At 52.8% G+C, this 14,098-nt stretch overlaps 2 protein-coding genes across 2 annotated transcripts; both read right to left on the bottom strand.

Annotated features, from left to right (window-relative positions):
- Positions 1 to 637: 637 nt before the first annotated feature.
- Positions 638 to 2,922, bottom strand: B0H65DRAFT_434668 (uncharacterized protein; the record flags this gene model as incomplete). The annotated part of the gene is made up of 2 exons (XM_062825143.1): positions 638 to 2,625; positions 2,694 to 2,922. 2 exons carry the CDS (start codon positions 2,920 to 2,922, stop codon positions 638 to 640), a joined length of 2,217 nt encoding a protein of 738 aa, XP_062677935.1.
- A 6,623-nt stretch (positions 2,923 to 9,545) lies between these two features.
- B0H65DRAFT_434950 (uncharacterized protein) lies at positions 9,546 to 10,970 on the bottom strand (the record flags this gene model as incomplete). Its single annotated transcript, XM_062825168.1, has 1 exon — positions 9,546 to 10,970. The coding sequence occupies one exon, from the start codon at positions 10,968 to 10,970 to the stop codon at positions 9,546 to 9,548; it is 1,425 nt and encodes a 474-aa protein (XP_062677934.1).
- Between the last annotated feature and the right edge of the window lie 3,128 nt (positions 10,971 to 14,098).

The following is a 14,098-nucleotide window of genomic DNA, read 5'->3' as shown; positions in this document are numbered from 1 at the left end:
AACCGCTCTTGTTCCGTTGAGAGGGTTACTTTAGCACCCAGCAGAAACAGTCGAAGAACACACTGCCACTCAATCAGAACATCCGTGATAAGAAGTAAAGAAAAATATGGGTATTTTGTTCAAGAAGAATGCAATGACCAAAAGGCCGGCCATACAAGCTAACAAAGCTAGCAATACTGCTTGCTAACCATGCAGTCAAGAAAATGTAAAGTATAAAAAGAAGAATAAGACAACGCCCAAAAGTGTCCAAAAAGCCATCCGCGCGAGTGAGCAGTATCAGTCATGATCCGCTGCTGCTGCTTGTGCTTGTGCCACCCACCCATTCATTCCGGTCACCCATTGCCATTGAATTGGCCCTATCCATCCATTGCTTTCCAGCCTGGCATGCCTAGCCATACCCATGATAGACCCTATTTTTCTTCCCTTGGTACGTTAATGAAAATGGTATGTAATGTTAATAACACAAGAACGCCGCTTCCCATGTCTTCCATGTCAGAAGGTAAACCGATACTGATCACCAGTTCCCGTTCGTAGTCTCCATTATCCCGTTCCCGCTCTTACATGTGAAACTGAAATTCACCAATTCGAAATTGTTTTTGTTTTCCTTTCCCTTTCCGTTTGCTTCCTAACCCTTCATTCATACAACCGCAACAGGGTTGGTCTCAACGCCATGGGCCGAGACAATGTTCACCTCCTTGACACCAGTCTTCTCGTTGTCAAGAGTCGTGGTGCTGACAAACCCAGAATCCGTCTTGGGCGTCTTGGGCTCCCTCTCCGAATCCTCAGCAGAAGAAGTCAAATCGACCGTCCTCGGGGTAGCGGGTACCTCAGGAGACGTCTCCAAGCTTGCCCTCCGCTTAGCGGACAAGTCCACAGCCGTGTTCACCGACGACGAGTTCTTCTGGTGTCCCTGGACAGAACGCCTGACTGGCTCAGGAGAAGCAGGCTCAACCTCCTCCATGACTGCGGGAGGAGTAACGAACGCCTCGCTCGCGTCAGCAGAAGCCAGAGTGTCGCTCATGCGGGAGTCCATAGAGAGAAAAGAGTTGCGGAGGGGCGATTTGAGGGAGATCTCGCTTATACTGCCGTAGTCGGTACCACGGCTTCCCCTAGAAACGCGGGCCGCGGACCTGGCAGGCAGCGGAGGAGGGACTCGCTTCGGAATGGTAACGATTCCTGCCTTAGCGTGGATAACTTGCGTTATTTGGGATGAGCGGATGGAGCTTCGGGCGGGTTGAGCAGTGGCAACCTCGCAGATGATGGCTTCGTCGTCGAAGTCCTCGTCGCTTTCATCTTCTTCGTCGTCGGCGTCCTCGTCTCTTTCGCTTTCGTCTTTCTCGCTTTCATGGTGTTCGCTCGCGTCGTCCTTGATGGATTTGGCGTCGGTGGTTTCCGCATCGGTCTTGTCATCAAGGTTGGCCACAGGCTCAGGCTGCAGCTTCTCCTCCTCTTCTTCTTCGGGCAGCGGCCTAAATCGTTGAATCATGCTCATATCGATCTGCGTATAGTCAATCTCTTCTGGTTCGAGCTCCGGTTCCACGACAGTGGGGAGCTTATCCGACAACTTTGAGTCTCGGCCGTCCATACTATTGGCGCGGCTGAAACTTGTCTCAGGGGTGCTCGTGACATCTGTTTGCGTACACGCGTCCGTCATGATGGTAGCCTGTGACCTTGTCGATTGTGTTGATACACAGCTTTCGCGGTTACTCCTGGATTGGAACGTGTCACGGCTGAACCTGGCGAACACGGGGCTCTTGGGACTGGGGTGGAACTCGAATTGGGTGCTGATGGGTCGTAGACGTGTGCCGGCTTCTCTGATTTCAATGCCAGCCATTTCGAGGCCAATGACACCAAACGGATCCGGATCGTCGGCATCGGGGATACCGAAGGGGTTCTTCATGATCGACTGTCGGACCGATGTCTGTGGGGCATCGATTACGGCATCACTAGGGGCGGGCTGCTGAGCAAGCATCTCCATAACATCTGCGTCATAATCCGTCCGTCCCTCGGCAGCCTTCATGACCTCGAATAGCGGGCGCATCTCGGGAATCTCCTTGCCAATGTTGCCGGCGAGGATGTCGAGGACTGAAACGTCGCTGTTGTAGAATCGAACGTTCTCGTTGCCGCGTTCGGAGACAAGCGAACCGTCAAGGGGTACTGGTTGATGCTTGCCGCGGGCTTTGATATATGTAAGAACGGTATCATTGAGGTCCTTCCATCGCGTGTCGTTGTCCGTCGAGTCGGCATCGATAAGCGGGCCGAGGGTAAGGTCGACGTCGACTCCGAGAACCACCTTCGGACGGGTGAAAAGTTCGAGAGCTTGTACGCTGTTGATGACAAGGACGCAATCGTAGATATCAACTCCCATGACGAAGCCTAACCCGGCCGTATGAAGCATTATACCAGACGGCGGTGACCATGTGCCATCCGCTCTCCTTGCTGTAATCAACCCGGCTCCGCCTGACCCCGACATCCATAGTCCCGAGCGCATGCACGAAAAGACTGCGAGGCCAACGGCATCTTGTAATATCCTTGGTGGGATCTTTTTCGTGACGGATTTTGGTGTTGGTGGGGTGTCGGTATTCGGATCTTGCTCTTGTGGTTCTTCTACAAGGAATCCATCCACTGTTTGGGTAGAGTTAAGTTAGCTGATGCTGAGGGGTCAATTGATCTGGGGGACATATATGACGTACTGCAAAAAGACTTTAATATCCTGGCGGCCTTGTCACATTCCTTGTCCAGGGTTGTTGGCCAGTATGTTTCGCGATCGTAACTTGTGGGTTGTTGGGTCGTCTTGACGGGCACAACCGCCTTCCCTCCCCATCCGAAAACTTTATTCAGGGCACTGGGCGACCTGGGGGTAACGGGTGTTGTTTGCTTTGCCCGGTTCCATGAAGGGAACAGGACAGAGACGCGCTGCATGGCGAAGTTAGAGAAGCCGGCCTTCTCAATATCGTCTGAATGGGATGACTGAATAAGTGGTTATAGAAGATGGAAAGGATCTTGGAGGAGGGCGGGGGGTGGAGGAAGACTCCGCCCTTAAAGGGAGAAAGGCGAAATGCGGAGGAAAGCGACCCCAACCTGAAGGTCGGATCTCTCTTTCGTTCGTTTTCACCTGCTTCTTCAATCCGGATCGAGAGTTGGAAGAGGGAGTGTCGAGATAAACAAGTCTGAGTGGACGGCCTTGGATAAAGCATGCCCACACAGGCTGGCGGACCCGGTCTGCGAAACGGTTGCAGCTGCAGGAGTCGAGCTTTGGACGCTTCCTCAGCGGGTGTTATTGGATGTTTTTAGCGTTCTGGGCGTGCAGGAATCTGAGCCCAGCGGTGCCGGTGGTGCCAGTGCCCTGGTGCGCAGCGGGTGTCCTGGCGTGGTGGGTGGGGCCGGGGACGCTGGTTAGCTGGTTGATGGAGGAGACCTGGAAGTGACGTGACGTGGGTGATGGTCACAGCCAATAACCGAGTTGCAGGGAAAAGCAAAAGAGGGCGGCGCAGGAGAACCTGAAAAGGCCGTGCTTGATGTCGTCGTCGTCGTCGATATTCGAGGATTCACCTCTGTCGCCCTGGGTTACACATGGAAGAAGGGCTTGCAGCAAGGCCAGAGCAGAGAGGGTGGTAGCGAACGGAATGACGCCAGGATGGGAGACAAGATGGGGGGATGGCGCCGTGTCGTCTGCCGTGACTGGTTCTATCGTGAGGGAGAATGCCGTGGGATTGTGTGTTGTGTGTCCACGGGCAGTGAGGTGTCTCTTTGATGAGATGAGATCAGGTGTGGGTTAGGGCGTCTTTTCCCGATCTTGGTTGGTGGATCCCCCCACTGTAGGCCAGCTCGGTAGAGTCGTACGCGCAATCGCAAAGTCCGCCCTGTGTTCAATGTCTCTTTTCCTCGCTTTCGTGTATTGGATGTCGTCGTCGACTCTCCAGGTGGTGTGCCAATGGTCGACTCTCGCGCAGGTACCAAACGGGGAAAAACCGAGAAAAGGAAAGGGATTTCCCTTTAATTAATATCGGTTGGGATAGACGAGGCGAGACCGTCACTAATGACAAGGATTTCGTGCTGGATGAAATGGCATCTGGCTTGCTTTTGCCGTATCTTGATCCCAAAACCAGCGAGGATGGGGCCTGATGGGGCTGATGGGGCCGCCAGACAGGGCTTGTAAAAGCCGGGTTCTTGGCCCCAGCAAGACCAATGTCGATCCAATCAACCACGAGGAATTTTCCTTCTCTTTTCCTTGGGTCGGATGGGTCGGAGTGGCCTGTGAAATCTTAAAAGTCCGGCCTTGGTAGTCCTTGGTCATATCAAAAAAGGAAGCCAAGAGACGAAGGGCGAAACTGATGGAGGAAGCTATCACAACGGTTGTGACAACGGCAACAATGACAATGGATGAAGTGCCGGGCTGGATCGGGAGTTACATAACAAAGAAATGACAAGGACCTGTCCCGAATTGACAACAGACAAGTACGAAAAGGGGAGATAATAACAACATCGACAACGGCGTGCAGCAACAAAGCATTCAGCTCAACGTCAGCTTGATACACAGCTTTCTTTTGCCAACGCCCAGAAGCGGATAGTCGTCTGCATGTAAGAAGGAGAGATGCACAAGAAAAAGAAAACGTTGTCGCGTTATCCTCTCCTGCTCCTCACCTCAAACTGGAATGCCAAGTCTCAAAGTGCAAGAGGATTTGGACCCTTAACACGCTTCCTTAGTCCGCGTCCGAAACATTATTAGGGTAACGATACACGCAGTTAATGAAGGTTCGCAGGATTGGTCGGAAGGAGCAAGTCTGCATTTCTCCCATGAACTCAGAGTTTGTTGTCTCTCTCCACAGAGTTGGGAAAGGCTCTATGGACGGGATGTTTCTCCAGAAAAAAAGGTACGTACCTCTTCGGTTCCTGTGTTAGAGACAACTTCAATTTCCTCTCAGTCAACACAAGATGGGGTCATGTTTTCCCTTCTTGTCCCCCGTGACCCCAACCTTAAATAAAATGCACAAGAGAGACCCCTCTCATGCAATTTCAGGCTTCTGCGGTATCACACGAAATCCGCTTTTGGTGTCTCGAAACAGACTCGTCTTTTCTTTTTCTGATTGCTTTGTGTGCCTTCCCCTCACGTATCCCCCTCCTCGCATCTCGCTCTCGATTCCACTAACAGCCTCCCACAACGCCAACGCGGGGTTGCACTTTTCACGACATGATCCTGTCATTCAGCTCAAAACTGTTTGCTTGCTCTCCTCTCCATTATCACTCTTTTCAAATTGTTTTTTAAGCGGCCCTACATACTCAGTTGAATAATAGGACTTTCTCCCGGATGACTACGGACCATCCTTATAACTGATGGAGGGCACCCCATGTCACCCAAGGGGGCCGACGGATGGGGCTGACGGATGGGGCTGCGACGCTGCGCCCGTTTCGTGACTTCGTGTGCCCATTTTGCAGTCCACAACGGCGACTGGGCGGCCCCATACCACTACGGCAGGTACGGGCTGGGCGGGAAGCTGGGCAGCTGGGTCCGGACCTGTTGTCGGACCCTCGGGTCCAGTCACGCACTTTGTTTTGCCGGCTCTCGGGCTCGGAACAGAACCGCGAACGGCATCACGGTTCATGCACCCAATTGAGGCCCGGTCCCCGCCGGCGCCAGCACGCCAATTCAAAAGGCCACCGCCAAGCACGCCAAAACCCAAAGGCGGCCACCCCTGCCATTCTCGCAGCTGCCGTCTTCTTGGCATCCCGACTTTTCAGTCCGCTCCACTTGCGCTGCGCTCAAATTGGGGCAATTGCCCTGGACCAAAGAGCAAAAAGATGCCCAGCAGGGGTAAACAGGGGCATTTTTTGTTAGTGCAGGCCCAAAGACCTTCCATGTTGCCATGCTTTCTGTTCAATTTTCTCGATCTGTTTCGGAGATCATGTCGTCATCTTTGCACTTTTCTGTCTCCTGTTCCTGAGCTTGGCTTTTCTCCTGGCTTCGATCTCAGACCGACGCTACCGAAGACACCTCACTGATCGAGATCTCCCGGAACAACAACGAAAAGAAAACATCACTGAGGAGAGCACCGAGGAGAAAAGCCGATGGATTAGTCAGAAAACTCCTCACCTCTCCCCTCTCCGAGTCCCCTCTCCTCTCGCTCCTTCCGGATATCTGCACCGCCCAAGTGGTGCGCCCCTTGAAACATCCTCATTGACGCGTCGTTGGAGAACAAGTGGAAGTTGGGGTCCGAGTCCACATCTATGCCGAGCAGGCTACCTCTACAGGCTACCACTCCCGTCCTTTCTGCAGCTTCCCGTCTATTGCCGTCCAAACCGTCCGCTTTTGCAACACCTATTTTTCGACATTCTCGACAAGGTCGGACATCGCCGGCGTTTTATATCGAGGAGGGGTCTAGCCAAGTGGAGATCCTTCCTGTCTCACCTCGCCGTCCTTAACATCCTCAGCGTCCACACCGTCCACACCGTTCACAACGGTCGGCGGCGAGCGAGGCCGGGATGCCGCCGCAGCAGCATCAGCTTCATGCATTCCTGTTGATCTTTGACCGTTGTTTACCGTTCAGTTGTGGAAATCACCTAGGTTACTAGGGCACGTTCACTTTGTTACGAACCATTCAGTTGTCACCGCGCCACGATCCAATTATTTCCGTTGTCTCTTAAATTGCTTTTGTGCTTGTCTCTTGTTGCGGTGGAGGGATTTCCCGTTTGTGGTTGTGGCGCCTCCGCACTTTGTGTGTCTCAGCAACGGCAACACTCCGCCTGCTTGTGATACCGCGGGACCGGGTGTTCGTGACGAGATAGGATGAGAATGGGAATGGAAATGGGAAGGAGCAGCTGTCATTTGCGTGTGGTGCGGGATTAGGCATCAGGCAGCGGGCAGCTAGTGTTGTTTGCGAGTTGAGATGATCACGAAGGCTTTGTACTGCGGTTTGAGTGAGTTCTAGTACAAAGGGGATGGATGGCTGATGGTTCTTCAAGTTCCATTATATTCTAGTTCTTTTGAGCCTTCAACGACATGGGCGTATCAAAGTCTCGACAGCTCTCCCATAATGCTCAACTAACATCAACCATCTAACCCAATACCGAAAAGCCCCAGTCCGCCTACCCCAGAGAACAAATGCCGGCACACGACGGGGGCACGGCAGTGCCCTGCAAGCACAAGGCAAGCCAAAGAGCAATCACCATCACCGCCTTCCCCTCAACGCCGTGAAACCATCACCCTGCAACCTATTGGTGATATAGATTGTTTCCCTCGTCCTCCCGTGACCCGTATAAGCTGTGCGCTATAGGTTTTATTTGGAGGTTCCCCAGATCTACGTTTGGATGCAATGGGATAAGAACTCTTGGACAGGCAGATTTCTGAAAGCGGTCAACCATGCCATCCACCTGAAGCAAAGCAGAAAAGCCTCTCAGATATACCACTGTTCATACGAACAAGGGGAAAAGATATAGCAATCCAGAAATAATGTCATGTCGTTCAGGTATACCAGGCAAGCGCTTGGTTGCCGGAGTCGTACAGGTTAGGCACACAATGTGGCTCGCACATACATAGTAGTCTCCGATGTAGGAGGAGGGTGTTGATACCCAACGTCACAAAAGTTCGACGTTTGGTACGACAGTGAGCCGGACCGAGATCACGATCTTACTGACGTTCAACCAGACCAGAGTACTCTAGAGGTCCAAGTAGCCATTCTGGACTACTGTGGTTCGTTGTGATTGGAGACAGACAGATCTGGTGTGATAGTAGAGACCACTAGATACACTCGGGCCGACTTCCAATTCCAGGGAACAAGTTACTCATGACATGCCCTATCATAATTTTGGTGATGGCGTTCTTAAGAGGCGACTGTCTGTCCAATGACTTTGCGGTTCAGTTCTAGAGGCAAGTCGTATAGGATGGAAGACCTTAACTGTTCTAGCGGCTCACGGCCGGCAACCGACGAGCAGGGCGGATGAAGCATTAAGTAACCACCATCGAGGGCTCTTCCAAGAACTAGGTCATCAACGAACTAACAACCAGATCTACTCCCGAGATGAAACATCAGTCTGCCTTGTGGTGGACAAACTCAACCATTGAAGTCAATCCTCCATGTGAGTTAGATTTCCAGAAACTAGTGGGTTGAGTTCCCAAGAGCCAGGCATGGAAGTCAAGCTGGATCAAACACGATTCCCAACGTCCAAGGTGCTGGTGTCCCCGTGATACCTACCCATGCCGGAGAATAAATGGATCAAGAAGACACATGATCACTAGATGAGTTTCAAGTAGATGACCTTTGTTGATGACCTGATTCCTTGCTGATGAAGCGACTATCTGCTGGGTTGGGTTAGTAAGGAAGTTGAGATTACGCTATGTTGGATCCCCGGCGCGCTTGTGGACTGTATCATGATCTGATTCATCCTTAGTCTAGGACCTTAAATGGCGGTAGGTAGGTAGGTACCTGTACTCTAGTCTAGGGCTTGGTGATGACGCTTCTTTCAGGGGGTTGGTCAGTGGTGAAGAAGAAGAAGAATAAGCCAACTTCACCTAGGCAAGTTCACAGAGTCAGTCATGTAACGAGAGACAACGTTGTTGTATAATATACAATCGCTTGTATTTCATTCATTCTCAGTCTAATATGTATGTATGTAAATGTATCATATGATGGTATGGTATCCTTAAGTAACCCGTGTCCCCAAACCAAACAACCCGAGAGTAAAAAAAAACCAAAATCGAAAGGCCAAAAAAACCAGAGAAAAAAAAAAAGCCCGAACCGAAGTGTAGTACAAAGTTCCAAAACGTCTATATAAATGCTTAGAGGTATGAATGAAGTGAGGGTATCGAAAACATGAAGTGGTTGCAGTTTGATGGTATCTTGGGTATGGTATAATGGTCATTAAAAGCCCTCTCCCTCTACCCCTTGAGGGGTTGTAACGTCGTGAAATGGGTATGAAGGTTTCTTTCTGGGTATGTGTTGTTGTTGTTGTTCGGTTTGTACAAATATGTTGGTTGTTGTTGGTGTGCGGTATGGTATGATCATGCTCTTCGTTAAAAACTGAACGCCTGTTGCTGCTGCTGCCAAAATGCCCAGGTCTTTCAAAATGTGAATTGTGTGAAATGCGAAAATGTAAAGGTGTGAAATGCTGAAGTCGAAAAGGCGGAAAAACAATAGTCGTATCGTCCCCTCATTGACTCCTCTTTCTCCTCTTTCTCATCTGCTCCTTCCTCTTTGATGATGTTGAGATGCAAGTCGATGGAAGTTGTTGTGGACGAACTCCCCGACGGAGTTTAGCCGACCAGCCAGTGGCCGACTGTAAAAATTGAGGATGATGAAGCGAGGAAAGAGCGACCCCAAAAGGCGGGCCGGGAGCATCGAAGGATCATATGCATGAGTAATCCTCCAGCATATGATGGCGTGCTTTGGTAAGGTAGAGAGGCGTCAGCCCATTTGCGACGATGCGACGCCAAACTGGCGGATGCAGTGAGCATCGAGCGACCGGTTCCACGACTGAACGAATGCCCAATCGGCACCGGCACCAATCGATCCCATCGATTCCCCATCGTCATTCGCGGTAATACGCTCCGCTCAAACAGCAATAGCAGTCGCCGGCGTCGCAGCCATCCCCGGACCGCCGCTCACGGGGCCAAGTTCCGGGCTCGGGCTGCCCTCTGAGCTAGCCGCCGACGCCGCGCCAGGCACCACCAGCTTCGGAAACGGCCCGCCATGAATCAGATACCTCTCCAGCGCCGACGAATCCATCGTCTTCCCCGCTTGCACGACCCTCCTCCTCCCGAAATCGTCTGCACCATTCATGTCCTCCCAATCCTCATCCACGCTAGCGTGGAACTTGAACGTCTCCCTCTCCCTTGCTCCCGTCCTAATATCGCCTGCTTCGAGGTCTCCCTCAAGGTGAAGGCGTTGCAACTTTGGTAGTTTGCCCTGCAGGGAAGTGAACAAACTGCGGAAAGACCCCTCGTGGAGATGCACGCCCCCGATGGAAAGTTCATAAGGCTTAGCCAGCCCGCGGCCTCCCAGGCGCAGACGTTCGAGGGTCTTGGCGTGGCGCAGCAAAAAGGAGCGCAGATCTTCTTCGGAGCAGGAGACGCCTTCGAGTTTGAGGGAGGTGAGTTTCGTAAAGGTGAAATCCTGAAGGAGGGCTCTAAACGAAAAGCCGAATTTTTGCATTGGGGCGTGGTAAGTGTGGAAGGATAAGCTGAGGTGGGTCAAGTTGGGGGAGAGCTGGAGGACATGGCCGAGGCCGTTGATGGCTTTGAAGCGGGACTGGGGCATCAAGTTCGCTGGCGGGTCGATGGTCAGGTCCAGCTTGGAAAGGGAGGAGAAGGAGGAGGCGCAGCAGTCGAACCAGTGGCGGCGGTCGTCGGGGAGGCGGAAGATTTCGAGCGGGAGTTGGTCGATGGTTAGACTGTTGAGGGAGACGTGCCGGACGGCGGAGATTATGGCGTTCATGTTCTTGCACGTCTGCGCGCGGAAGGTCGGGTCGCGCTTACGGCAGTTGCGCACCAGGAAGACGTCCTTGAAGACTTCGATGTCGTAGGGGCACTTGGTGTATGTGATCTCGAGGTCCTTGAGGTTAGGCAGACGCTTGAAGGACTCCTCGACCATGGCGGAGCGGGTGTGGAACGGTGGGAGGTCGCGGGATTTGCCCTCGAGCTCGTAGTACTTGATCCAGGCATCTTGGAGGAGGATGGACCGCTCTTCGGGCTCTTGCAGCCAGTGCTGGAAGAAGGAGGCGTGGCGGGCGCTGTACTCGTCGACTTTGGAGAAGTTGAAGGTGATGGAGTTGATGGAGCGGTTGAGCCGGTCATGGTGGGCGATCGAATGTAACCGTTGGACGTCGTCCTTCCATTCCACGGCCCGGAAGGATGGTGGGAGCAGGTAGTCGTATCCTACGTCGGCTAGCCGGCCGGAGGTAAGACGGAGGGCTCGTACCGATGGTGGGTCGCAGTTGTCGAAGATGAGCCGGAGCAGTTCAGCGGGAAGAGTATCCATTTTGGCTGGCTGTATGATGTGAATGTTTGTCATAGATAGATGAGACAAGATGGGACAAAGTCGAGTGAGACGGTCGAGGGGTATATGTTGTTATATATGTCTTGTTGATGGCGTTGATGAAAAGGCGGTCATGGAATGCGTGTGTTGTGAGGCTCAGGCGGCTTGGGGGCGGCTGACACAAGCGTGGGTGTGGTGGTGGTTGTTGATTGTCGTCACTTATAAGTCGCGAGTTGTCGGTTCGGGTGTGGGTTGACCGGCAACGGACGAGTGCATGGGCGGGATTGGGGGGACAAAATAGAAAACGGGTACTGAAGGGGGGAAAGGGGAGTGATTTGCCCCTTATTTAGCATGAGTAGTTCCGAATTATTTGCAGCTGCATGGTTTCTGTTTGGATCGATCTGTCATGAACAAAGGACGGTGGTGTCGTTGATACCGAAAGATTTCAGTTGGCTTCTAAAGTCGGTGAGCTTAAGACAAGGGACGGCCTCAGATTCGTCGAGCCCTATTCCAGCCTATCCATACTGGGCCATCCATGCCAGCCCATGCCATCCCTGGGGGTACTTGTACTGGGGACTGGGGGAGCATGGGGCACCAATCGACCATTCCTGGGCTCTGTTGCTGGGCCTTGACTGGGTATCCCAACCATCCTGTCCATCCGAGAAGACAGGGGAGTCAAAATTGGGTGCATTAGCGGCTAGGAGGCCAAACCAAGCTGCAAGCCACCACAGGTACGCCCACCCCCTTTGGCGTTGCTTGGGTCCCGCCGTCCACTAAGAAGCTTTCAGAGTCCCGGCCCAGGCATTGCTGCCTCTTTTGACGAGAGAGAGAAAAAAAAGGTACCTTACCCTGCCATTCCGAGGGGGCGGGCAGGAGAAGAACATTCTCAGGTTCTTTGTGAGTCGTGTTGTTGCTGCAACGCAAAGGCCCAGCCCAGGCTCCCTGCCCAGCCCAGAAGAGAAATGAAGAATGAGCGGTAGGAAGGCGGTGTGAAGGATACAACTTTTGTTGAACGAAATTACGGAGTCACGGAGTAAACAGAACTGGGAAAAAGGGCCACGAGTATGGGTAAAGAGGAGGTGTGATTCCGGATGTGTGATCGATCCAAGGTTCTTACCGATGCGATGTGTGATGTTCAAGCAGGCAGTGTGATGAGATGAAGGATGCTGCGATGAGGACACCTTGTGCCTCACGTACCTTGAACCTCATCCTCATCCTCATCCTCGTCTTTCTCCTTGACCGACGTTTTGACGTGAATTGCAAATGCAACACCGTGACTTGTCCCGTCCATGTCCCGATGAAACCGCCCACCACCTGCCTGTTGGGTTTAGTGCCCGATGACTGCAAAGCACAGAATGGCACGTGAGGAGTATCACCTTGTCACTTTTGTCAACTTCCATGGGACACAGGGACAGTGATGCTACTGTACTGTATGAGGTAGCGATGGAAGCCTTTGCTGACATGCAGGTTTGTTTCTAGAAAAGGGTACCCACCATGGCCGATTTGTCGGATGGGTATGGTGGCTTTTTGGTGGTTTGGGAGGGGCGGAGGGCCGAAAGGGGAGGGTTTCATTGCTTTGGTTGGCGAGCCATCCCTTCCAGCCCTGTGAGAAAATCAGCAAAAGACTGGTTGCTGACCACAGATACGGACGGCGACTCGCTGCTCCACATGGAAAGTGAATCATGGCGATGCCGTATTCCAGCGAGTATTTTCGACAGGTCTGCTCATCGGTTGTCTGATCAAAGAAAGTCGGCGAGAGGTGACAGGTGAGATGAGGTAAGCTGCCGTCAACATCCTGGGACTGGTGATGTTTGCGGGGACCGCTACACAGTACAGTCGCTACAGTGTGCTATCCTCGTGGTGGAGAGGAACACCAAAACAGCGTTTGATCCTACCGAACGTAACCAGGACCCCCCGGTATGCTGGCTGGGATGCTTCACCGCGAGTTCAACAAACGCCCCCCCCAGTTTCTCAGGCGTTCCCGGCGGCGAGAAGGCTTCACGACAAACGAAGAAAATGGACAGCCGAACCGTATGTTACGCAAGCTGGCATCTAACAGGCAGACAGCCTCCCTAACCCGTGGCCAACCCGCGCGTGGGCATGCGAGGGACATTTCTTGGGACTCGTTTTCCTTGGCTGGAAGGACCGGTGATGGGATCGAGGACGTGCAGACTGGCGGACAAGAACATCTCCAAACCCAACCTCCACTCTTGTCTCTCACCGAAGGAGTTTTGCGTACACCTTGAGGGGCATCCATCGCTTACATCACCTTGATCTCGACACTTTGATGTCATGCAGTCTCGTGGGGGGTTGTGATTATTCGTTTCATGTTCCTGGCAACCACAAGTCGGTGAGAGCTTCAGGTAAATAAATCGTAGTTATTACCCCTTCCCCTCGTTGCTCTTTGCCCGCCCGGTCTCAATGTCATTCCTCAACGCCACTTTCAAACCTCACCCGTCTGTATACCATCCCGTTCGGAAGATGTGAGTTCAGCTGGAGGGACTGCTCCGGCCGATACCCCAGAGCATCCAACCGGAAAGGATACCACAATCGGAACGAAGAGGATCAACAGCTGCATCTTGGAATCCCACAAGGTTGAGACATACATGAGATGGCCAGATGGCCAGCTCGTCCGAGGCCTGTCTGTCTGTCTGTCTGTGTTGCAGGATGGGCTCATGTTCGTCCGCTCTCCGCTTTCTGATCCGGGTTGCGACTTTGTTTTACAAGAGACGATAGAGATGAACCAACCATTTGGGTCTCTTGGTCAGAGTCTCAAGTCAGTTCCGAGTGGACGAGAAGGGGAGCTGGTAGCTGAATGGGAGGTCAACACCATCAACCATGACCTGCATGAGCATGACCCCCCTCTCGTACATACTCTCAATCGACACTAGAAGGTACTCGGTAGCCCCTCTTCCTCGTGTTTTGGACCAGACAATCATCGTTGATCGCCCTCTCTTGGTGGTCTGGTGGAACCATGGCTCATCCCTCTCTCCGCCTTTTTTAGCCTCGTGCAAGGCCAGTGACATGCAGTATCGCCGGATCCGCAAGCCCAGTGTAACCTCCGCTCTTTTGGCTGCGTGCCTGATCGTGGCCGCCGCTTTGGTCTGCGCTACTGTGCCATTGTCTGCGCT

Source organism: Neurospora tetraspora (assembly GCF_033439725.1).
Source record: "Neurospora tetraspora strain CBS 560.94 chromosome Unknown B0H65scaffold_8, whole genome shotgun sequence".
Taxonomy (NCBI): Eukaryota; Fungi; Ascomycota; class Sordariomycetes; order Sordariales; family Sordariaceae; genus Neurospora; species Neurospora tetraspora.
Note: the sequence above shows the minus strand (reverse complement) of the source record. Positions and strands in the feature narration are given on the sequence as shown.